General features: G+C 36.8%; 1 protein-coding gene across 6 annotated transcripts in view; it reads left to right on the top strand.

The window, feature by feature from the left end:
- Positions 1 to 24,796, top strand: part of LOC114533022 (fibrillin-2-like) — a 48,831-nt gene that overhangs the window by 5,561 nt on the left and 18,474 nt on the right. For 3 of the 6 annotated variants that reach the window (XM_028554711.1, XM_028554636.1, XM_028554683.1), the window contains 56 exons: positions 1,814 to 3,898; positions 4,026 to 4,136; positions 4,248 to 4,370; positions 4,620 to 4,742; positions 5,028 to 5,150; positions 5,358 to 5,489; positions 5,982 to 6,104; positions 6,314 to 6,439; positions 6,748 to 6,870; positions 7,006 to 7,128; positions 7,378 to 7,503; positions 8,008 to 8,130; positions 8,593 to 8,715; positions 8,823 to 8,945; positions 9,296 to 9,418; positions 9,909 to 10,031; positions 10,150 to 10,272; positions 10,423 to 10,545; positions 10,786 to 10,908; positions 11,338 to 11,460; positions 11,634 to 11,756; positions 11,992 to 12,117; positions 12,339 to 12,464; positions 12,598 to 12,717; positions 13,236 to 13,352; positions 13,493 to 13,612; positions 13,762 to 13,878; positions 14,028 to 14,147; positions 14,406 to 14,522; positions 15,145 to 15,261; positions 15,676 to 15,804; positions 15,885 to 16,001; positions 16,285 to 16,410; positions 16,538 to 16,654; positions 16,824 to 16,943; positions 17,095 to 17,217; positions 17,463 to 17,582; positions 17,831 to 17,947; positions 18,065 to 18,181; positions 18,417 to 18,539; positions 18,674 to 18,796; positions 19,092 to 19,208; positions 19,322 to 19,441; positions 19,559 to 19,675; positions 19,859 to 19,975; positions 20,437 to 20,562; positions 20,791 to 20,910; positions 21,123 to 21,239; positions 21,337 to 21,453; positions 21,559 to 21,675; positions 21,895 to 22,023; positions 22,284 to 22,400; positions 22,487 to 22,606; positions 24,192 to 24,308; positions 24,465 to 24,581; positions 24,657 to 24,773. In XM_028554711.1, the coding sequence (XP_028410512.1) occupies positions 1,816 to 3,898; positions 4,026 to 4,136; positions 4,248 to 4,370; positions 4,620 to 4,742; positions 5,028 to 5,150; positions 5,358 to 5,489; positions 5,982 to 6,104; positions 6,314 to 6,439; positions 6,748 to 6,870; positions 7,006 to 7,128; positions 7,378 to 7,503; positions 8,008 to 8,130; positions 8,593 to 8,715; positions 8,823 to 8,945; positions 9,296 to 9,418; positions 9,909 to 10,031; positions 10,150 to 10,272; positions 10,423 to 10,545; positions 10,786 to 10,908; positions 11,338 to 11,460; positions 11,634 to 11,756; positions 11,992 to 12,117; positions 12,339 to 12,464; positions 12,598 to 12,717; positions 13,236 to 13,352; positions 13,493 to 13,612; positions 13,762 to 13,878; positions 14,028 to 14,147; positions 14,406 to 14,522; positions 15,145 to 15,261; positions 15,676 to 15,804; positions 15,885 to 16,001; positions 16,285 to 16,410; positions 16,538 to 16,654; positions 16,824 to 16,943; positions 17,095 to 17,217; positions 17,463 to 17,582; positions 17,831 to 17,947; positions 18,065 to 18,181; positions 18,417 to 18,539; positions 18,674 to 18,796; positions 19,092 to 19,208; positions 19,322 to 19,441; positions 19,559 to 19,675; positions 19,859 to 19,975; positions 20,437 to 20,562; positions 20,791 to 20,910; positions 21,123 to 21,239; positions 21,337 to 21,453; positions 21,559 to 21,675; positions 21,895 to 22,023; positions 22,284 to 22,400; positions 22,487 to 22,606; positions 24,192 to 24,308; positions 24,465 to 24,581; positions 24,657 to 24,773 (8,743 nt within the window). In that variant the 5' untranslated portion in view covers positions 1,814 to 1,815. The remainder of the gene's footprint in view (positions 1 to 1,813; positions 3,899 to 4,025; positions 4,137 to 4,247; positions 4,371 to 4,619; positions 4,743 to 5,027; positions 5,151 to 5,357; positions 5,490 to 5,981; positions 6,105 to 6,313; positions 6,440 to 6,747; positions 6,871 to 7,005; positions 7,129 to 7,377; positions 7,504 to 8,007; positions 8,131 to 8,592; positions 8,716 to 8,822; positions 8,946 to 9,295; positions 9,419 to 9,908; positions 10,032 to 10,149; positions 10,273 to 10,422; positions 10,546 to 10,785; positions 10,909 to 11,337; positions 11,461 to 11,633; positions 11,757 to 11,991; positions 12,118 to 12,338; positions 12,465 to 12,597; positions 12,718 to 13,235; positions 13,353 to 13,492; positions 13,613 to 13,761; positions 13,879 to 14,027; positions 14,148 to 14,405; positions 14,523 to 15,144; positions 15,262 to 15,675; positions 15,805 to 15,884; positions 16,002 to 16,284; positions 16,411 to 16,537; positions 16,655 to 16,823; positions 16,944 to 17,094; positions 17,218 to 17,462; positions 17,583 to 17,830; positions 17,948 to 18,064; positions 18,182 to 18,416; positions 18,540 to 18,673; positions 18,797 to 19,091; positions 19,209 to 19,321; positions 19,442 to 19,558; positions 19,676 to 19,858; positions 19,976 to 20,436; positions 20,563 to 20,790; positions 20,911 to 21,122; positions 21,240 to 21,336; positions 21,454 to 21,558; positions 21,676 to 21,894; positions 22,024 to 22,283; positions 22,401 to 22,486; positions 22,607 to 24,191; positions 24,309 to 24,464; positions 24,582 to 24,656; positions 24,774 to 24,796) is intronic. The other 3 variants (XM_028554781.1, XM_028554844.1, XM_028554913.1) reach the window with 3 other exon arrangements.

Genomic DNA, 24,796 nt, shown 5'->3' with positions numbered 1-24,796 from the left:
TGTAGGAATTTCCATGTTTCAATGACATGCAAATATTATCATAGCCGGGGTTTTCAGACGATAAAGACTCGGGCTTTCCCTATAGGATATATTATTACTTGCTTATATCATTTGTGTTATATTTTGTATTAAACAAACCACAGAAGAAAACCAGGATCGATGTTTGTGTCCAGGATGCTTTGCGTACTTGCAGTCTAAAATTCTAAAATAGGAAAAAAGGCTGAGCACCAACATGCATGTTTATATAATTTATAGTTGATTATATAGGGCATTTTATGGGGGATTTACGTTTTAGTTGTATATTAAGTGCTATCTTTCTCGAAATCTTCTCTATTTTACTTTGAGAGGACTTTGTAAGGTTAGAACAAGAAACATTTTTGTAATTCAATTGAATTTACAATAAATTTAGGTTTAAATTTTGAATTTTTTAAAAGTATCTGCAAACAAATTGTTCGTCAACATTTTTAGTGTACAGTCATGCAAGTGACTCTTAATTAACTAACATCCGTTGTGGGGTGATATTCTTTCATGATCAAACACCGCCAAACGTTTAGAGCGTGATGTTCTTTACGGATGTGAAAAGCTGTGATTTGATAAAAAAAAACAACAACAAAAGAAAACAACTTCTTTTATTGAATGAATTTTCAGTGTCTATATGGGGCCGTTTGTTCAAAAGCCGGTTAACTTAACCCAGGGTTAACGCAGATTCTTACATCTATTTTTTCATCGCTTTTTCATAAAAGTTGAATATTTTTATCATGAGTATTTTATGGCTCAATAGAAATCATATTTTGTAAAGTTTTGAAATAAACGGCGGCGCAGAAGCACGTAAACAAAAACAGAGGATTAAAATTTAACCCAGGGTTAGCGCTAACCTAGCTTTGAATAACCGGCCCCTGGCCTATATAGGTTACACGTTGCACTTTGGGTCGCGTCGGATGCAATTGAAACAATGTCCCCCTTACGTACGCTGATGCTATAATGTTTTTCTAATGCTTTTCGCATGAATGTCCTAGACAGGTTCCTATTGTGACATCACAACATCGATTTCGCACCAATCCCTTTTGCGCGGTTTTCAGTTTTCTTCATCGCAAAATACCAAACTGTTACATACAAAATACATTGTAACAAAATAAATTACATAGGGTTGTAAGGGAGCACCAGGGGCTCGTGTTGAAGTTTTGAAATCTCTGACAGTATAATAATACTCGAATTGTGTTTGCTCATAATTTAGCTTGGAAACCGTATAATAAAACTTGGAAACTGTGTGGAAACCTTTCACACAGAATTTTTAGCGAATTTTTACTTGTGAGAAACAACTAGGAACAGTTGAAAAATATCTATCAACTATCAGCCCTCCGAAAGGAATCGAACCCACGCTGATACTTAATCCTCAATCACGAAATGAGTTGTTTTTCATGAGGAAAAGAGCGTACATATTGTACAACATATAAATTATGTTGCGACTATATTAATTTTGCATTTTCACTATGCTCTCTTCTTCGATATAGTTAAATAGAGGGTCACTGTGCTTCTTTTCCAACTTCGATTTAGCAGATAGGTGTCTTGGAGAGAAACTTCGTAAACATATGTATGTCGCCATGACCCCCCCAGGCCGGCATTCACGACTTTCACCTGTTACTAACGCTAATGGGATTTGAAAGTAGGAACATGAAAAGAAATGACGTTTAAAAATATTTCGCTTGAATAATTTATAAGAATGTAAAGCTTAAACACCTTAAATGTTAAACATGACTTTTTGAAAGCTTAATAATGTTTCTTACTAAGTTCAATTTTATTACTATTGTTTCAGAAATGATGTTGCTCTCCGCACTTCTGTTGTTGAGCATTTTGGGAAATGCCTATGGGACGTTTCGTATCCCTATTCTCAGTGCACCCTTAAATACCTTTCCTGCACCAACTTTAAACAATTTTAAAGCTTTTAACCAAGAATATTTTGATAAAGTGACAACCTATGATGTTTGGCAGACACCAAGGAGCGTAGGAGAGGGGATAAGTCCATTCAATGTTATTGTGGACTCTACTCTTAATACAGTAATTCTTGACGCTTACGTACTGCTTGACCGGGGTCAACTCACAATCGAGATGCTCGAGATACAAAAGTTATATAATTGCACGGTTTGTTATTCCATGAAAGATCAAGATCTTAGAGATTACACTGCTCTTACCGTGATAGACCTAACAAATTTGGGGGGCAAGACAATTGGAGAAATTCATGCATTTGCTGTTGAAGCAATGGAGAAGAAATTTTGTTTCAACATGACAGTCTTGGAACAAATGCTAAATCTTTCGTCTTTAAGAGTGATCAATGACCAATGGCCTTTATTTGTACCACATATCGTTTCTGCAGCTATAAAATGCCGTGCTGATCAACTTGGTGTAACTGTCTCTGAACTGGCGGAACTTTTAAACACAAATAATGAAACATTGTACGGCTATAACATGAATCAACTCGATGACATATTTTTCCCGGCGTTTGACGACTTGGTTGCTCGTAAGAATCTGTTTGAAAATCAAACGTTCTCCATTGCTATAGCAGGAATGACGGTTGCTGAATGGCAATCTAAGACTATGGCATACTATGCAAATACTATAAGCAAGTTCTCAGTACGTCATCTTGAGATATTATACAGATGGAAATCGGCACAGCTTTTCGCCATAGAAAATATAATGTTGTCCAGTTATTTCTCTCAATGCATTCCTTTGTCAACTGTTGGCTCTGCCTTTGATCTATCTAAGACAATATTTGGATATCAAACTACACTTCCTTCATGTAATGTTGCCTTTGTTTTATCTCGATCTTTGGGTGAAGATGAGGTCAGATTCAATCTTGCTACGATCACGGACAGAAATATTTTAAACATTGTAAGAAACGCAAGTGGTATTAGTAGCTGGTTTGATTTTTATCAGTTGCTGTTCACAATTTCGGAAGGTATTTGGATGGAGACTCCTCTTGTTTCTCAAGTTCAACTGGCCCAAAGCCTCTCCAATGCTCAAATCCTCACCTATTCGGTTCCACAAATCGCGTACGCAATCAGAACTTTAAATAGTTCCAGTGCATTGAGTGACATTATGAAGAACAATTATCAGCAATATCTTTCACTCTTGTTGCAAACGTATGGCTTTTCGAAATCCAGTCTGGCCTCCTTAACAGGACGAACTGGGGCTCAAATTGACGATTTAACGATACAAGAGGCTCACAGTCTCGTATTTGAAGCGTTATACCTGCGATACGATATTGTTGAATTTTTAAGCAAGTTTAATCCAGCAGGCGTGGACAAATATGTTGCCATTAATCTTCCCTCATTTGAATGGTACCGACTGGTAAAAGCAGCTATTGAGAAATCATTTGATCAACTATCGATAGCTTTCTCGACAAATCTTACAGCAGGAACAGGTGGTGTTTCAGTTGTGACACTTGCAGATGGAACATCTTCAATTAGAGTTCAAACTGGCAGCGCACCCAGTACCTTTGTAATCACAGTAACTCATTTGGCGTCATGCTTGGGTACCACAGTATTAGAAATATACCAAAGAACCATGTCTGGGTATCAAACACTGTATCAAACCTCAGCCGTACCACTGATGAATAAAAAGATCGTTTTGGAAACGGAGAAGTTTGAAGATTTGTTAACGAGACTTGGAACAACATTTGGAAATATTGACAGTGAAACTGTTGGTGAAACAATCCAGAATCGCGTTGGACTGACCGCAGAACAGTTGCGTTGCATGTATGGATGGTCATCTGAATTCACATCTTTCCTGTTTGGAATAAGCTGGAAAAATGTTAGCTCGTTCCGCCTTTGTGGCAATTTCGTCTCTTGGCCTCTTCATAGGATTGCTTTGGCACTAAAATATTCCACGCCAACTATTTGTGGTTAGTAGGATATTGCTTCTTATTAAAAAAGTTGGAATATTCAAATAATTTTATTTCGCATACTTAAGAGCATGTAATTCCATAAGGGAGACATATTTATTGTTATAAAATTTTATTGTTATTGTAGAATTATGTTCCACGAACCCTTGTGATGCTAACGCAAACTGTACCAACACAATCGGTTCATATACTTGTACTTGTCATACTGGTTTCTCTGGAAATGGACGAACTTGTACAGGTAAGACCCTCAAACTCAATTTGTGTTCTGATCTCTTCCCTATCATACCCCAAACCTGCCCGGTATAATAGATATATCTCATTAATAGAGCAATTTTTTTATTCCATTTAGATATCGATGAATGCGTATTAAAGACTGATGACTGTAGCCCGAATGCTAACTGTACAAACACTATTGGCTCATTCACGTGTCAGTGTAAGACAGGTTATTCTGGAGACGGAAGAACTTGCACAGGTAGGTTTTTCAGCGAAACCATTTTTACAAATGCGCTAATGAATTTAATGTGAAGATATATGCTACTATATTCCCTTTGGAATTAACTTATCTTATTGATGGAGACAACAAATACAGTATAGAAGGTATTGCTAATTATTGATGGATGTTACTTATTCCTCCACCTTTACAGTTTTAATTTTATAAAATGTAGTAAATACTCTTCCATTTGTTTTTAATTAACAATAAATATATACTTTTCATTTTAAGATATTGATGAATGCTTGTTAAATATTGATAACTGTGGTCAAAATGCTAATTGTGCAAACACACAAGGAGGTTTCACTTGTACATGCAGGGCTGGTTATAGTGGAGATGGTCTATCTTGTAATGGTGGGTCGAGTAATTAATTATACATGGACGACGGCAAAGATACTTGGGTTTATCTTTCGTACTGTCAAGGAAAAATGCTTGTTTGAATATAGCTTATTTACAGTTATAACTAAAGTCGCACGTACTCCATCTATATTACATTTTTTACCCACATGAGAAAATTAGCTACGTATTTTGTACCGAATAGATAGAGCAGATATAAAAGCATTGCTTACCATTGCTCGTCCACTACAGTCGGTTTCATCCGTATATAGCAATCTTCAGATTCATTTTTTTTTATTTTAGACATAAACGAGTGTACTCTCAATCTACATAATTGCCATGTTAATGCCACATGTACTAACATATTTGGTTCGTTTACTTGTCAATGTAAATCTGGGTTTACTGGAAATGGAGTCATTTGTGATGGTATTTATTTTTGCTCTTTGTGCAAGTCATTGTGAAACACAATACGATGTTGCAGTCTTTAAACTTTGGAATTGTACAATAGTATATGCCAATGTGGTGGGCCGTTCGGTGTCATCAGTATGACAAAATGATTTCTGTCTTTTCCTTCCCCTGTCAGTGTCGTAATTTTTTGTTATTCAAAGTTAATCGCTAAACTTTTTTTTCAAGATATTAACGAGTGTACAACTGGTACTCACGACTGTCATCCTAACACCAACGAGGCCTCATGTACAAACACGATTGGTTCATTTAGGTGCGCTTGTAAAACTGGTTTTACAGGCGATGGAAAAACATGTACAGGTTGGTATTGTGACTGCGTATTTAAAACACGAGCAGAGCTATTTTATCACATATCACGACTGCAATTCCTTAGGCAGTCTTAGGGCCCGGGCACACGGTACCGGATTGCGATTGGAACAGGTCACATTTTGAAGGTAGCTACTTAATTAACAGCCAGTGGAGATGTTTATAATGTCCGAGACCTATAATACACGAAATCTAAAAAATTGATAAGCATTTGGTAATAATCGTTGCTTCAAACTTTACTCTGATTATAGCTATATTTTATACGTGTCATGTTCTACGTGAGTCTTTGAAGCCTGGTTTTTATTTGTCACCTACGAGGCCTACGAGGACTAGGCTTAACCAGGCTTAAACATTTTTATCGATATGAAAAATTCAATATGTATGGTGCACTTTAGGGAAGGCGATTTTATCCCCATAATTTTTTGGCGTAATATCATTTTTTTGTCATTGCTTCAAATTCAAATCCTAAAAATTTTTACTTTTTAGATATCAACGAATGCGTCCTTAATACTGACAACTGTCATACTCAAGCTAGCTGCACAAACAACCATGGATCATACACATGTGCGTGCAACGTTGGTTGGACTGGAAATGGATTTTCTTGTATTGGTAAGTTACGATCTTGATGATTGTGAACTAGTCTTTCTGTGAGGTAATAATGTAATGAAGCATTTGCCAGCCTTCATCGCAATATCTTACTATATCTATATTTTGTATATTTTGTATTTGTTCCAAGCAGACCAGTCCTCTGGTGCATGGTCGCATTTTCATTTCTATGTAACTATTAGAACACCGCTAAAGATATTATCTTCATATAGACATCGATGAATGTGCTAGTAATACAGATAATTGTCATAACACCCGAGCGACATGTAACAACAACCCTGGGTCCTTTTCATGTGCTTGTAATGCTGGATACAGTGGAAATGGCACTAACTGTGTTGGTAGGTATTATACACTTCGTGTTTTGTCGCTCTTTTCAACATAAAAACTTTCAAATTTGTTGCACATGCGCAGCGGCTGTGATTTGACAGAGATTGGTTGTAGTGAATAATTAATATAATAAACATGTTTTCCTGGGGAGAGAAATGCATTTTATTCGTGCGTCATGTTGGACATCAGGGTATTCTCTGGTAAACCAAACCAGTCATAAGTTCGACTCACCGTGTACTTGAATTCTTTGATATTAAACAGTCAGGAGACACGAAATGAACGCCATACATTTTCTTACAATTCTTATGGCTTTTTTAAGATATTGACGAATGCGCACTTGGAACTGACAACTGTGACGGTCAAGCAACTTGTTCTAATACGATCGGATCATTTACCTGCGCCTGTAAGATTGGTTACACAGGGGATGGAGTGACGTGTACAGGTTTGTATTTTGCCGCACATTTTATTTGTCTTTAAAACTTTCTGACGTTTTTGTTTCAATGTTTGCCCAACACTATGTGACTTGGGTGGAGTGTTCGGGTTTCATTAATTTGGTTTTATTTTTCCTCTTTCGTAGATATCGATGAATGCCAGCTCAATTTAGACAATTGTCATTTGAATGCGACATGTACCAATACAGAAGGATCATTCCTTTGTGCTTGTCGACCAGGTTTTACAGGAGACGGTCTTGTATGTACAGGTATGTATGAATCATGCATGATTTTAGCCGGGCAAAATAGAAATGTCAAATTATGATAACTATTTAAAAAAACTGGCAAGAATAAGCCCTATATGAAGGGCGTTTTACAAATATTATATTGCATGCTTGACTTTTTGGGTTTGGTTTCGCCTTTGCGCTCAAATATTAACATAACCTACATCGTGGCTGGAAGTCCCAATTTGACGAAAGTGAAAAAAAATTGAAATGTGATGTATATATTTCACGCAGATATTGACGAGTGCGCACAGGGCACCGATCTCTGTGACAGACAAAATGGACGTTGTTTCAATGTCAAGGGATCGTACACTTGTACTTGCAATGACGGTTACCGTGGAGACGGAAGGACTTGTGTAGGTGAGTAAGATACGGTCAATAACCTGATGTCGTGATGTGGGAGAATGCTGAACGCTTCTCGATTGTGGTGAGAGTGAATGTTGAGCTTGAGCCTGGTTTCCATTTAGTCGTAGTTGTCGTGAACAAGTCATTTTCATGCACCGTCCGGTATTCAGGGTGCATAGAAAAAACTGCAACCCTAATAATTTCCAGGGGCCTACGAGCTCTTGTTATTAAATAGAAGCGAACCTATCTGAATTTGCAGGGGTTTTTATACACCCTGTAGTCCAGGCTTAAGGGCTTGTTCACACTTGTCCCAAGAATCTGGGATTCCCTTTGTCTGAGGTCACTGGTGCGAAAAATTCGATAACGGGTCGTAAAACATCGTCGATGAATGATGACATATGAAAGTCAGGTTCAAAAGTACAAATTGTTTTGAAAACGATGATTGATCGATAGTAAAAGTTATTTGACACTCCTGGTTCTTTTGTTCGATTAATTAATGGCCTGATTGATATTTTTTAGACATTGACGAGTGTGCGGAACAAACTGACAATTGTGACGCTAATGCTCAGTGTACAAACAATCCTGGTAATTTTAGCTGTGCTTGTAAACCTGGCTTTTCTGGAAATGGAGTCGTTTGTGACAGTAAGTTTCTTCAGTTATATTCTCAGCGAGATGGTTTAGTCGATGGATCACTGACCGATATTCCTTCACGTGTATAGAAGTTCCCATCTTAAATCGTATAATTCCAATTTTAGACATTTAAGGTCATGCAATTATTAAGCAAGACTATACAATTACTTAATAGTTTCCGTGTTTGGATGGCCTGATCGTCCAAACGGGAATGTTGCGAGAGTTAAGAAAAGCGCGCGAAACACGAGCCGAAATAAATACTGGGAACGTTTATTCTGTAGTTTTGATCGTTTACATTTACAACTTTACAATCTCGTTTATGTTCCCTCACTTTGCTCATACGCTTGTCAGTCAGTGTCAATATTTTGTTATCGACACGCTAAGATGCAGAAAGGAACCATCATCCGTTAACTGGATTGACACCCTCTGTTGTCATCGTTTTTGGAATTATAAAAATATACTACTTTCTTATAGACATCAACGAATGTGCTCTTGGAATTCACAAATGTCATGTGAACGCCACGTGTACAGATACCATTGGTTCATTTACATGTCAGTGCAAGACTGGATTCCAAGGCAATGGAGTATCTTGTACAGGTAAACATATATTTTATTAAGATAGTAAAGTTCTCCTAAATTTCCTTTTTATTGTATTGTTTTCAAACGAAGACTCGTTTTTTTCACACAACAGTTCTTTTTTTAAGACATTGATGAGTGTGCGACGAATATAGACACATGTAGTTCAGATGGCATTTGTGAGAATACAATGGGAAGTTATACTTGTAGATGTAAAGTTGGTTTCAGTGGAGATGGCAGAACATGCACAGGTATAGTTTTTTTTATTTTGATTTATCTTAAACGTTTCCAGTCGTTTGAGCGACTGACGAATCTTTGAACAATTGAAGCAAACAATTAGCAAACTAATTAACCAACAAATGGCATGAAAACGGAGACCAACTAATAAGTCAACCTAAAAATACTCCAAATATCAGTAGAGAAAACACACAAATACAAAAGCAATGTTTGGATTTTGGATCAGCAAGCCATTGTAAAAATTTTATGAACGCGGTCAAAACACTCTGAGAAATGACTTAAACGAACAGAATAATGAAACTTGTCATATCCGACTTGTGAAATCAGTGATTTAAGAAATAATATTGTATATAATAATTTGCAGATATCGACGAGTGCATATTGGGTACACATAATTGTGATCCAAACGCAAATTGCGCAAACACAAGAGGATCCTTTACCTGTACTTGTAAGACTGGTTTTGAAGGAAATGGAGTCAGTTGCACAGGTATGATGACTTAACGCTGGAGCAAAATAGTCATTGACGTTTTTATTATATTTAATTGTCATAGAATGGTAGTAATACTGCCCGACTCCTGGCTTTCCAACATTTCCCAAGACTAACCAAAAAAATATTCCCATCAACTAGTCCTTTGTACAACGGTTACGTAAATAGTAAAACCATATTTGGGATGAATACAATTATTTGAGATGTGAAATGATGTTATGTAAAAACAGTCTCTTATCCGCTTTCTGATCGTTGTGCAACGTCTATCAGTTCACTGTACTGTAAGTAACATTGGACTATCACTTTCGGGGTAGGAACTAGTTCTTCCTTGTCTTGGCTGGTAGGACAATGTATTAAAAAACAAAAAAAGGGAGAGAGAAGAGAAGAAGCAATGGTTTTTCGCCAGACGTTTTTACGTCCTATACAATAGTGTAATAATACCTGGACCTTTAGTTGTAAATAAAATGCCAATCTCTGCTTTATTTAACAGACATTGATGAGTGTGCACGTGCAACTCACAACTGCCCAAGCTCCTCAACTTGTGTTAATACCCAGGGATCGTTCATATGCCAGTGTGGATCCGGTTTAAGGCTACTAAACGGTGTCTGTGTTGGTAAGTATACAGAAACTCATGCAACATCGAGAGACAATTTAGCTTAAGAAACTGCCTAAAATTATTATTTACAAAATTATTTTTTGGCGAAATGAAACGTTCTGGTTTTGTTTTTCAGATATCAACGAATGCGATTCTGGTTTACATAACTGTCATATACATGCCAATTGTTTTAACAGCTTCGGGGCATTTTCCTGCGTGTGCAAAACTGGATATGCTGGGAATGGTACATACTGCGAAGGTAAGCTAGTAAGCTGTTATTCAAATTTTGTTTAATCTGGGACTCGTTTACACGATGCCAGATTTGTAAAGCAAAAAAGACTATAAGATGTGACTGTGAGGTTGTCTCTTATTTGCACCAGCTTTATACCTTATGTGATGTATTTTTTAGATATCGACGAATGTGCAGCTAATACTGACAATTGTCACGTGAAAGCTGATTGCACGAACACGATTGGTTCTTTTACCTGTAATTGTCATGTTGGTTATGAAGGAAATGGTACCAATTGTGATGGTAGGTGACGCATATGATATGCAGCAGTTATATGGAACTGATTCTCTATGGTCAGCTAACGAACGCTTTACATAGTTAGCGAATATGTTATGAATGTATATAACTTTAGTCAAAATAAGATTGCTGAAGTCTTCAGATTAAAGATTTCATGATATGATATGCAACAGAGCAATATTACCTGGAAATACAAAGTAATTACCATAACCGTTTAACTGATATAATCTGCGCAACTTTATTTAGATATTGACGAATGTGGAAGAAATATGGACAATTGTCATACCAACGCCAACTGTACCAACATTGTGGGATCATTCCAATGTGCCTGCAAAGCAGGATACAATGGAAATGGAGTCATTTGTTCAGGTATATATTATTGTGGATGAACCGTGTGCATCTATGAAAACTTATATTCATTGAAGTCTATATAATTATAAAAATTGTTCACCAATTTTTAGAAAGTGTATATAGTATACAGGGTGTCTCAAAAAAAACGCAACCAACCTTAAATATGGAAGCACATTAATACAGCTCTAAAGCACAATAGATAAGCACCTCTGGGAATTGAAAATGGCTTTTAATCCTTTATATAAAATGCTAAAAGCATTTTAGCTCAACTATGGTGCAAACCCGAACAATATTAATATTCTTGCATATTTAAGTGGTTGCGTTTTTTTTGAGACACCCTGTATATAGGAAGTGAAATTTTTGTCCTTCGAAGCGGAAATTTGGGGGTAGAGAAATTAGTGCACAGTAAATATATGTCACTTGTTCAATATATATCTTAAATTGTAGATATTGACGAGTGTTTATTAAACCAAGATAATTGTCACAGCAATGCACAGTGTTCAAATACACAAGGATCGTTTAAGTGCATCTGTAATACAGGCTACACTGGAGATGGAAGAACTTGTAATGGTATGTCACGTCCGTAATCATGCACTCTTTTGTAGTAAACAGGTAACCCATTTGAAAATGAACTTGAACTAAATATGACATGCGTTTTCATGACAAACAACTTCACACAAAAAATGACTACTTGTAATAAAGCCGGTTGAAACTGCTAATTATTCACATTCCTTTGACAACAGATATTGATGAGTGCAATCGGAATACTGATGACTGTCATCAATTTGCCACCTGCACCAACATCATCGGTTCATTTGAATGTCGATGTAATGCAGGGTATGAAGGAGATGGTGTAAACTGTCGAGGTAATTGTTTTTAACACGAAAACGAGACTTTCCTGTCATTTACCTGCACAGTAAATTTAGTTTACACCCTGCTTTTTGGGGAACCCATTGAGATGAATAAACCCATTTAGGGCAGAGTTATTAATTTCAGTTTATTTCCTATTAACATTGATCCCAATTTGAACGTGTGTTAAAATAACCTATAGAAGACCTGTGATGTATCTTTCCTGACATGCTTTTAATATGCATCATTTAGATGTTGATGAATGCCTTAATAATCTTGATAACTGTGCTGTGGGTATTGCCACGTGCACAAACACTGAGGGCTCTTATACTTGTGCTTGTAATCCTGGATACTCTGGAAATGGGCGTGTGTGTGTTGGTAAGATATTTCCTTTGTACGTTCGTTATAATACCTGTCGCGTAATTCTCCCACCGAAATATTGCTGTTAGGCTAAAATTTAAATGCACACTGAAAGTAATTATCTAAAGCCATGTTATAGTTGTTAAACAGAATTGATTAAAATGTTTTGAGGGCAGTGAGGAAATCTATTATAAATTTATTGCTAACGTGACTTCTTGTTCTTAATTTTCCACCTGTAGACGATGATGAATGTACTCTTGGAACTGACAATTGTCACGATACGTTAGCAATCTGCACGAACACACCTGGATCATTTGAGTGTACATGTAAAGCAGGCTTTAATGGAGACGGGGTCAACTGTACCGGTACGTCTGGTATCACCACATATGTTATGGGTTTTTATTAATAGAGATCTCTCAGTAAATGGACTAATCAAGTTAATCCGCACCTGACGTACCTCACGGGCACAAACTATTTCATTTTCCAATTGCTTTTCAGATATCGGGGAATGCAACAGAAACCCTTGTCATGTAAATGCAATCTGTACAAATACATTTGGAGGCTTTAACTGTAGCTGTAAACCTGGTTATGCTGGAAACGGTTTAACAACATGTAATGGTGAGTGCAGTGCGCAAACGTTCGATCCATGCTGAATGTTTCCAAAAAATCAGACTTTTATTCAGAAAGAGGAAATAGATGAATATAAATCAAACACTGCTGTTTTAAGGTCTATTCACACGATCCAATTTTGTTAGATCCAATTCACTTTTGACGTATGGAATGAAGTCAGTTACTGATAAAGCAATACTGCGTTGGTTTGATTTGCTGCCCACATACATTGCAAGTCAACAGACTATTAAACATCCGTTGAACGGACCTTTAGGTTATCGATTGTTTCTTCAGAAACCAGAACGCACAGCCTTCTACGTTCTTAAATATCAAGTTTTTCTATAAATATGGTGGAAAAAATTGCTTAAATAGGAAAATCTCTGGTCTTTCCGACCTTTAAGCCTTCCTCAGGACAGTTTGCATGTGTGACAAAGCGCAGAGGTTCTTTGTTTCATCTTATTTGTTAGGACGTCCAAAGACCACGCTGCTTCTTGTTTGTTACCAATATATTTACCTGTTTTGTTCAGATATCAATGAATGTAACGGCAATCCGTGTCATCAATTCGCCACTTGTAAAAACACTGATGGATCGTTTACCTGCACCTGTGATACCGGGTATGCCGGAAATGGCTTCATCTGTCTAGGTATAATACGGTTTAATTTGAAATATTTGCAGCATACCTTTTTTGATACAAGGTGTTTTTTTACCTTGGTTTGTTGGTTCATATTTGCTTTTGCCAGTTTTTAAGTTCATAACACGAGTTTAAGACGATGTTTTTTTTAGATGTTGACGAATGCTTGGATCCGAACAGATGTCATAATTCAGCGAAATGCGTAAATACCGTAGGATCATTTACATGTACATGTAATGCTGGCTATTCTGGAGATGGTTTCGCTTGTATTAGTAAGTATAGACTGAGAGTATGCAGAGTAGTGAAATTTCAATACGTGCTGTTAAATATATGTTTTTGTGTTTTTAAAATTAACATATTGAATAGTAATTTCATGGGATTTTCTAAGAATATCAGTACTAACTGCTTTTATCATCAACAGATATCAACGAGTGTTTGACAGATCCTTGTGACCCAAATGCCAAGTGCGATGATCTTCCAGGTACTTTCACGTGTACGTGTAACACAGGCTATAAAGGAGATGGATTTACTTGCACAAGTAAGTGTCTAATTATTGAGCCATTAAAATCTATTAAAATACCGTTAGTTTTTATGATACATCAGTGCTGCAAATTTTGATACAACTTTCAAATTCAATTTCTCTGAAGGATGAACCCGTTTTTATATAAAAGTTTTTATTTATTTAAGATATCGATGAATGTACGACATTGAGTCCTTGTAGTGTTGATGCGGTCTGTGCTGACACTCCTGGTTCTTTCACGTGTACTTGTAAAACAGGTTTCATAGGAAATGGATTAACATGTGCAGGTGAGGCAATAGTTTATTTTTCCATACATACCAGTCAATGACTGGTTTATGGCCTTGATCCAGACGAAACGAAATTCTTTCAAAATAAGGTACTTTGTTTGACTTTTCACTGAATTATATATAACACAGAAAAAGAACAAATGAGAAAAGCTAATACTTATTATAGTTTTACAGAAATCTTTGCTGTTATTCTGGCGGAACTGACCGTTTGATAAGCTTTTTTCTATGGTATGTGAAATCATTTTCCCTTTTATTTAGATATTGATGAATGCGATAATAACCCATGTGACACAAACGCTACATGTACAAACACACGAGGCAGTTATCTTTGTAATTGTAACTCTGGATTCGCCGGAGACGGAGTCACCTGTGTCAGTAAGTAAACATTCTCTTTTTTCGTTTATCGACCTTTACGTTATAAATTGCTTTGATCAATAAAATATTACTGATTTTGTGTTAGACTTACATCTGCATTTTAAGAGCTCATCAGTCACGCTGACAAATTTAGCGAGATTAACCTTATAATTATTTATTCGATGTTAGTATTTCAACTGTATCATCAATTATGAGAACATGGATTTGCTTTACTTCTCTTACATGTTCAATCATTCTCAGTGTGAGTGAACATCTACCAACACAATTTTACAGAGGCCGGCGTTCAATTTTAACTTTTGACTCGTATTGTGGCAGTGCATGGGTGTGGACCGGTGCTATATAGTTAATATTCTTCCTACAAATCTTTATTATATAACGATAACTTCGGTAAAGAGCTTGAGTCAGACTGTGTATATGACCCAAAAAATTAATATTATTGTCTTGTATACATCACCACCATAAAAAATTTAGCTTTACATGCCTGCATGGCGAGTGCATGGAACATGTTCAAATTTAAACATTTTTAATGAATGAAGGAACCTAGAAGCGCTAATATTTTTAAGTGATTATCGAGTCCTTGATTAGGATAATATCTTATTTGTCGCCTTAATACCATGCACAGATATCAACGAATGCAGAAATGATCCATGCCATGCTCAAGCCACTTGTGTAGACACGCTTGGTTCCTACACTTGTACCTGCAACCAAGGATATACTGGAAATGGTGTCCTTTGTGAAGGTAAACAAATTTCAAAGCTGAACGTTGTTGTCCGAGCTAACCTTGGTGGTGTGCAAATGGAGTTGTTTCTTTGCAACAATACATCTTTAATATGTAAAGATTTTTTTAAATACTCAGCCTGGGTTATCCTGCATGGCCCATGAAAAGAGGACCCGAAATAAAACCGAATTTTTGTTCTTGATTTTCTTATCCTTCTTCATGCTTATGTATGTTTTATGAACTTGTTATATACATTAGATATATACGTAGCTAATTATATCCGTAGCTAATCTTGACGTCTAGTCAGCTGGTATAGTAGCTCAGTTGAAGGAGCATTGGACTAGTAAACGGCAAAGGTCTCACCGTGGTCACTCAAAGTAGCACCATCACAATATTAAACTACGCAGTTGCCGAGTGTAAATTTTCTCTATTTAGATATCAATGAATGTACCAATTCAACAACTTCTCCGTGCCACGCTAGGGCTACCTGTACTAATACACAAGGATCTTATAGATGTGCTTGCAATATTGGTTACTCGGGAGATGGAAAGCTTCTTTGTAATGGTGAGTTCGAAACTGCCTCGCGCATTCAACCAGATGTAAAATATATCTGGATTCACATATTACAACAACTTTTTTTGTAGATATCGATGAATGTCTCGGTAACCCATGCAGCGTCCATGCAACTTGTGCAAATACAGTTGGATCATTTCAATGCACGTGTAAGCCTGGCTTTAACGGAAATGGACTATTTTGCTCAGGTTTGTCGGAGATTTTGAAATTGCTTTTCTCAGCATGTTTATTTACTTTTTCAATTTTTCTCCTGGGCTGTCACGGACAGCGGAGTTATTTAGAAGGGAGAGGGGGTTGACCAATAGGTCATTTTCTTATTTAGTAATCACGTTTTTCCCATTTATCACGCCCCAGTGACACTGACACCCCGGTAACGCAGCCCTTGTCAGATAATATTATTTAACTCCTATATTAGTATTCTAGTTATTTCTCAACTTTTTACTATATACGTCCTCTAAATTCTGTCTTCAGACATCAATGAATGTGAGCAAAATCCATTCCCTTGCGCTGCTGGTCGAGCCACTTGTACAAATCTGATTGGTTCATACATGTGTAACTGCACTACTGGTTTTACTGGCGATGGTGCTGTCTGCACTAGTAAGTAGTTTGTAGTTTGGGTCAAGGTAGGAGGATAACTTCTTCCTCTTATCCCCTTTTATCCATATAAAATAAATGTGACGTGAAGCAGAAAGAAGGCGTAAATAAAAAACTTTACTTTTTTTAGATATCGACGAATGTCTAACGAGTCCTTGTGACACCAATGCACGATGTGAAGACACGATTGGCTCCTTCCTCTGTACTTGTAAAACAGGATTCTTTGGCAATGGATTCAATTGTGCGGGTACGTACAGTTGCGCAATCAGCAACCGATCTTTTTTATGACAAGGATATACAGGCTAATCCTCGATTATCTTAAATTTAGGAATGTTTTTAAAAATTTACACAAGTCTCACACACACACATTTTTGGAGACATCAACTAATATTATTTTTTCATACTTCTGTTATTAGACATCGACGAATGTAAAGTATCAAGTTCTTGTCATTCCCAAGCTACATGCCAAAACAATATAGGATCGTTCACTTGTAGTTGTAATACTGGATACGTGGGAAATGGTCAAATCTGTGTTGGTAAGTTCAACTATAAAACACTTGATCATTATATTACTTCTTTTAAAAGCAAAACGAATATTCTAAATATACTGAGTGTAGGTACATAGCTAGTTATAGTACACACTCTTGAGTTTAATGAATCTCATATTTTTGATATCTTGTTTCTCAGATATTAACGAGTGTCCAGGCAAACCATGTGATCCTAACGATAACGCTAACTGTACAAACAGCCCTGGATCCTACTTATGTCGTTGTAACCCTGGCTTCCAAGGAAATGGATTGATTTGTAATGGTAAGAAAAGCTAATTCAATTCCAAATTAACTCATCAAACTTCACATATACACTGAATATTATATAGTGATTATAAAAGAAGGTTCACACTTTGTCTGAGGGAGTGCACTGGTGAGCAAAATCCCTTGTCTGTCGGAAAATAATCACAATGGATCCCCGTTTCTTAAGATCTAGTGTGAATCAGGCCTTGATATGAAATCAAATGAATTTCAATCTTGACATGTAATGTTTTAATCCACTTGCAGATATCAACGAATGTAATGTAACTAGACCCTGCAACACCCTGGCCAACTGCGTCAACACGATTGGTTCTTTCAAATGTAGTTGTCAGACAGGTTATTCTGGAAATGGTCTACAGTGTGCTGGTATGATCATTATATAATTTTCATGATGATTATAATGAGTCGTAAATCAATTATAAGAGATTAAGAAGTAGAAGTTGTAATTTCTGCCGTCCGCGATACGGGAAGACATGCGCACCACGTTAATTTTTGGTAAAGATAGTTCGATCTACTTACATGAATATGTGCGCAGAACGATAGAGTATGCTAGCCACATGATTTTACTCTTTCTAAGCTTTATTCATTCGCTTTTGATTTTATTTTACGTATAGATATCAACGAGTGCGTGGAGGCCCCTTGTGATTCAAACGCTGCGTGTTCGAATTCACCTGGGTCATTTGATTGTTCCTGCAAAACAGGATACACTGGAAACGGATTAAGTTGTTCCGGTGAGAAAACAAATCTGTCACATGCGTTTTTATGAATCATAGGATGAGTCGTGAAAAACCGTTGTCGGGAAATGCTGATATGTGATTTTTCTTATCCTGCTGTTTGTTTATCTTCAGATATTGATGAATGTGCTGGATCACCATGTCATACAGATGGTTCTTGTGCTAATACTCCGGGTTCTTTCCAATGCACGTGCAAACCTGGATACTCTGGAAATGGTTTCGTTTGTCTCAGTAAGTAAAAATTTAATCATTCTCTTGAAAGGGTAAGCTTTTCATGAGCGACGCACTCGAAATTTTTTCATATGACAAAATAGATCTAATGTTCTCAAATTATTTGGTTTTTGTTGTTTAACCAAAATTGATTTTATAAAATAACATCACTACCCCATGGCAAACGCGTACCTCTTATTTTTTGTTGAATCTATAAACGATTCATTTTTTAACCGTGCTGTTATCTATTTCCTAGACATTGACGAGTGTGCCACTGGGACTCATAATTGCAGTCAGTTTGCTACATGCAGGGATACTGCTGGATCTTATGAATGTAATTGCAATCCAGGGTACACTGGGGATGGAAGGACGTGTACAGGTGATGTATTTAACAATCTGTAAAGTGGTTGCATGCATAATGCATTGTAATGATAAAAATATTTCGATCAAATTTTTAAAGCATCTTGTAAACTGTTGATATGGTATCTTATAACAACGTTTATTGTATTGTAGATATTGATGAATGTGTTTTATTCAATTTCTGTCACGTGGATGCCAAATGTACAAATACGCAGGGTTCCTTCACATGTGCTTGTAATCCTGGTCACACTGGTGATGGTAAAACATCTTGTGTTGGTAAGTGATACAAGTTTTGTCTACTATCAACCACGACGACCCATTCATCATTGCTTTACATTTAAATCCATTTGAAATACAACAAATGACCGCATTTCAACACAGTGCCTAGCTGATTGGTTTGCACCTTGCATGTGTAACAGGAGCTGACAATTTCTTGTGTAATTGTTTTACTCACATGACCCGAGGAAGATCGTTAAGTGCGGGTGTGTGAGGAGGGAGGGGAGGGGTTAATATTCGTACATTCATGTTAGCAGACCGTTAATATTTTTTTCTCAATTTCAATTTTTTTCAGATATCAACGAGTGTTTGACAAATCCATGTTCTCCTAACGGTACCTGCACGAACAGCAAAGGTTCATTTGCTTGTAAATGTAAACCAGGATTCAGTGGAAATGGCGAAATATGTAATAGTACGTATATTACTGACGAGATTTTAATAATAACAAGTCAAGTGTCAATTATAAACAGGCTTGGCAAATTCCCTTATTCACCTTATTTAATATTCAATATTTCTGTTTTTTAGACATCAATGAATGTGTAGTAGACAGTCCATGCCATTCAAATGCAAATTGCACGGACACATTTGGTTCTTTCATTTGCAAGTGTAAAACTGGCTACACCGGAGATGGTTTTATCTGTACTGGTTAGTGATTCATGCTCCACAGAAGCCCGTTTAAGCGTTCAGATATGTTCCAATCCAGATTGAACGTAGGTCTATATATAATTTGTAAACATCTAATCAACAACATGTATTTCACAGATATTGATGAATGCCAAACAAATCCATGTCACGCTAATGCTGCGTGTCAAAATATGCCCGGAAGCTATACATGTGCGTGTAATGTTGGGTACTCCGGAGACGGCTTTAATTGTGTGGGTAAGTATTGCGATCGATAAGTGAACTTTTTGGAGGCGATTATAGTTCATTAAAAGTTCTACTTTCAAGCTTCTAGATTTTGGGAATGGATTAATTTACTATAGTATATATCCTTAGACTGACTAAAACACTTTAGTGTATTACGTTTTTAGTATCATACCTCTACTGTTTTCGTTTTATTAGATATCAATGAATGTGATAACGACCCATGCCATGCTAATGCCAGGTGTACTAATAATGCTGGATCATTTTCGTGTGTCTGTAATTCTGGTTATGAGGGCTCAGGTTTCATATGCACTGGTAAGTTCGTATAGTTTAACTACTATTACTCTTCATAATGTCACTAGCCGTAGTGAAATATTTTATACGAGGAAGTCTGCCGAGAGTTTTGTGCCAAGGCCCTCGCAAAACTACGAGGATATTTCGTGGAATACTCGATCTTTCATGAATGCACTAGCGAGTTTAAGACGCATAAAATCTACGACGCAGACGTGAAGAAATACTGCTCTAATTTCCACAGTTTCCCAACACGGATAAAAAGTATATACTCTCGGATAGTGATTTTTCAATCGTTCAAAAATCATGGAAAGCAAAAAATAACAGCTTTAGAGATAACAATCATTAAAAAGGTTCCTCAATTTAGGAATGTTACGCCTAAGGTTTATTCAAAGTCTTACCAAACAATGGGTAATTTTAGAGTGAAAAAAAAATTATATAGTAGCGACTATATATAAACTAATCAATACGTTACATCTTTTCAGACATAAACGAGTGTATTGATCCAGCGTTAAATACATGTCATCAAAATGCTGATTGCTTAAACATCCCTGGGTCACACCAGTGTCGCTGTAAAGTTGGATACACTGGAAATGGAATCCAGTGTGTAGGTAGGTATATAAAACTTCAAAGTAGTAAATGGGCGTATATGAGTAAACTTCAAAGTTGTAAATGAGTATATATGAATAATGCGTATGATAAAAACTTATAGATCGTGCATTTGCATAGTTACAGTCTTAGACCTTCGCCTCATCTATTTAATTTGACTACTTAGAAATAATGACGTAAAGTCGGAAAATTATGTCATAATTAAACCTTCATTACTTATTATATTTTAGACATAAACGAATGTCTTACTGCAACCTCTTGTCACATCAATGCAAATTGTACCAATACGGACGGATCGTTTGAGTGTGCCTGTAGAGCGGGTTATGTTGGAGATGGTATTAACTGCGCAGGTTTGTATGCATACTAATATTATAATTTTTCAGTTTTTTCCATTGTTGTTGTAAAGTATAAAGTAAAATGAAGTGACAACTACTTACTAATAACAGCTCTCTTAATCATATAAAAATAACAGATTTACTATATATTTGTTGTATATAGCTATACTGTTAAATTATAATTGTGGAATTTTATTAATGGTCCTTATTCTCTCTCTCTCTCATAGACAAAGACGAGTGTTTAGATAATCCTTGCCACGCAAATGCTACGTGCGAAAACAGGGATGGTACCCACCGTTGTTACTGTAAAACTGGTTTTACTGGAGATGGACAATTTTGTGCCGGTAAAATAATGTTGTAGTGAACCGAACTGAACAGAACGCAAATTAACCGAAATGCCAGAAAACTGAGTGAATGCAATCGTCAATTTTTATTTTGTAGATATCGACGAATGTTTGACCAATCCCTGTCACGTTGATGCCACGTGTACAAACACAATTGGCAGCCATTACTGTACTTGCAAGGATGGTTATAGAGGAAATGGACTGCAGTGTACAGGTAAATTAATATATTTTTTCAGCATCTTAAAATACGGTTTGCTGACGTTTTTATTCCTGTATAGTTGTTATCATTATAATTATTATATTTCTTTTAAAAACGTAGACATCAATGAATGTGATGCGAACCCATGTCACAGATTTGCAACATGCACAAACCGTCCCGGGACCTACCAATGTGCTTGCGATGTTGGTTTCTCTGGAGATGGAGTTAATTGTGTTGGTATGTACAGTATTCTTCTTCTTAAAGTAACTAATGCATGCCTTTACAATCGTACCATTAATTATTGTTTAATTACGCAGTCTGAAGGCCGATTATAATTATTCCTTGCGTCGATTAATGCAATTCGTTCATATCAAATATCGTCAGATACAGAAATAAATAAACTTGAAAAACAAGGTTTTTAAAAATAAACTAAACTTGTTCTTTGACTCTAATTAGACATTGATGAATGTCTGACCAACACGGACGACTGCGCAGATGGACCATCAGGAACATGTACAAATACAAATGGAGGTTTTATTTGTACTTGTAACACAGGATACACTGGAAATGGAAAGATATGTGTTGGTAAGTTTTTGAAATTATTTCTGTATGATTGTCCGGATCTGATCCCCTGAAGTAGCAGGATCAATAAATTTCAATAGAATTTGCAATATTTATAACAATAATAATAAGTTTTGCCGAACGTGAAATGAAAATAAAACTATTCCTTCTTATATTGAAATTGAGAGAATCATCAGAGATATTCTAAATTGATCCCAACTCTAAGGTATTGTTATTCTTATATAATTTGTTAGCGATAATTTGAATTTTTTTCATCTTGTTAGACATCAATGAGTGCGATGATGATCCGTGTCACGTGAACGGTATTTGCAGGAACACGGCTGGTAGCTACACCTGCGCATGTCAGACAGGCTTCTCTGGAAATGGTTTCTTGTGTGTTGGTATGTTTACTGTTTTTTCACAATTTTGTTCAAATCATGCATGGCCTGTAGTTGGAAAATTTAATGACAGTGTTGCTCTGTTTTAGACATAGACGAATGTTTACAAGCGGATATTTGTCACGATAACGCAACATGTACAAACACACATGGATCGTACATGTGTTCTTGCAATACTGGCTACAGTGGAAATGGAACGACTTGTAGAGGTCAGCAGGTCTTCAAATACTTTAAGTTTTGTGGATTTCACGCCATTAATCTTTCAATATAAGTCAGAAGAAGGGTTTTTTTAAACTTGATAATCAGTGTAAGATAGATCTATAGACTTCCTGATGACGTAATTTGCGGACTAAGCATGTTTCTGATTGGTCAATGCATGCAGCTGGCCAATGCGCCTAGTTGGTCAAGCAGGGTATGCATGAAAACACGGAGTCTAAGTTCCGGAGTACGGAGTCCCGGAGTACGGAGTCCCGGAGTGAAGTGTCCAAAACTTTAAAACACGGAGTGGTAAAAACACGGAGTTGACGTAAAAACACGGAGTCGACGTAAAAACACGGAGTCGACGTAAAAACACGGAGTCCACGTAAAAACACGGAGTCCACGTAAAAACACGGAGTCCACGTAAAAACACGGTTTTTACTCAATATTTTTATTTTATATGTGGTTGCAGGTATTCAGATCCTGTGGAGATGGCTATCCCCTCATTGCAGGGGTGTTGGAGGGTGCCTTTGGAAGATGAGATGATTGGCAATGTGGCAATGATGATGATCATTTCCCCGGCACGCTCCCAAGCCGCGCTTTATAATTTCACTAACGGGAATACACGTGGGATTGAATACCACCCTTTCTCACAAAATCACCACACATTGGGGATGTTTTATGGAACCAATCAATTCAGAGAACAGGAACCAATCGATTCAGGGATTAGCCCCCAATAGCAAACGAACAGCCCACTACATACGGATAAACAGAATGCTCATACATATTTGGACTTCATCATCATCACCGATCTCACCACGAATTCACGTCACACAATTTCCGCTCATTACCACAAATCACATATGCGAGCACGTCGTTCCAAGACCTGCTAGCGGGTTAGAAACGTGCTTTCCCTAGTTATGCTTGGAGTCTGATGAAACGTAACTACAGTTTTCAACGAAAAACAAACGAAAGGGACTTGACCAGAATGGCAATAACCGGCATTCATTCCGGCCAAGGCATCTCATGCGTTTCCATATTGCACCCGTGTTTTGCCAAACAACAAACACATATTCGTAGCATTTCAACCATTTTCAAATCCACAATTATCCACAATATTCTGCATTCTACAATTCCTATAACGGGATCATATCAAATGTTACCAATCATCAATATTCATCATTGCCACATTGCCAATCATCTCATCTTCCAACACCCCTGCAATGAGGGGATAGCCATCTCCACAGGATCTGAATACCCGCAACCACATATAAAATAAAAATATTGAGTAAAAACCGTGTTTTTACGTGGACTCCGTGTTTTTACGTGGACTCCGTGTTTTTACGTCGACTCCGTGTTTTTACGTCGACTCCGTGTTTTTACGTCGACTCCGTGTTTTTACCACTCCGTGTTTTAAAGTTTTGGACACTTCACTCCGGGACTCCGTACTCCGGGACTCCGTACTCCGGAACTCCGACTCCGTGTTTTCATGCATACCGTCAAGCAGGGAAGGCTTTATTCGCAAAGATCATAAACATTACATTTTTTACCATTAAAACGTTAAATCTGACGTTAATTCCAATAATCCATATCTAGATATTAATGAATGTCTGTTGGCACCATGTCATGACAAAGCGCATTGTTCCAACACTGATGGTTCGTTCTTTTGCACCTGTTATTCTGGCTATATTGGAAATGGTTTTGTATGTATTGGTGAGTAGATGAAAAGTCATATTTACTGACTGTAACATGCATTCGCCATCAAATTATTCAAATTCAACTTAACATTTCTTAGAGATTATAAAAGGATGCCTTGACACATTTTTATATTGCGCATTTTTACCATAATATATTTATTGTAATATACAGATATCGACGAATGTCTTCGTAGTCCCTGCCACTCTTTGGCTTCATGTAGAAATACTCCTGGCAAATATATCTGTACTTGCAATCAAGGCTACCAGGGGAATGGAACCCACTGTGTCGGTAAGAATCCAAATTATATCAACAAGGAGAATATTTTCACAATTTACTTCAACCTTTCTGTGGCATATTTCTTAGATATTGACGAATGTTTGACGAACGCTTGTGGAGACAAATCGGCCTGCACAAACACCCCTGGAGGTTTCACATGTCAATGTGCTGCAGGTTACGCTCTCAGACCATCAGGATGTATTGGTAAGAAACACAAATAAGATTGT

This window comes from Dendronephthya gigantea, unplaced genomic scaffold, assembly GCF_004324835.1.
Source record: "Dendronephthya gigantea isolate DGI-Jeju-01 unplaced genomic scaffold, DenGig_1.0 000000F, whole genome shotgun sequence".
In the NCBI taxonomy this organism is placed as follows: domain Eukaryota; kingdom Metazoa; phylum Cnidaria; class Anthozoa; order Malacalcyonacea; family Nephtheidae; genus Dendronephthya; species Dendronephthya gigantea.
Note: the sequence above shows the minus strand (reverse complement) of the source record. Positions and strands in the feature narration are given on the sequence as shown.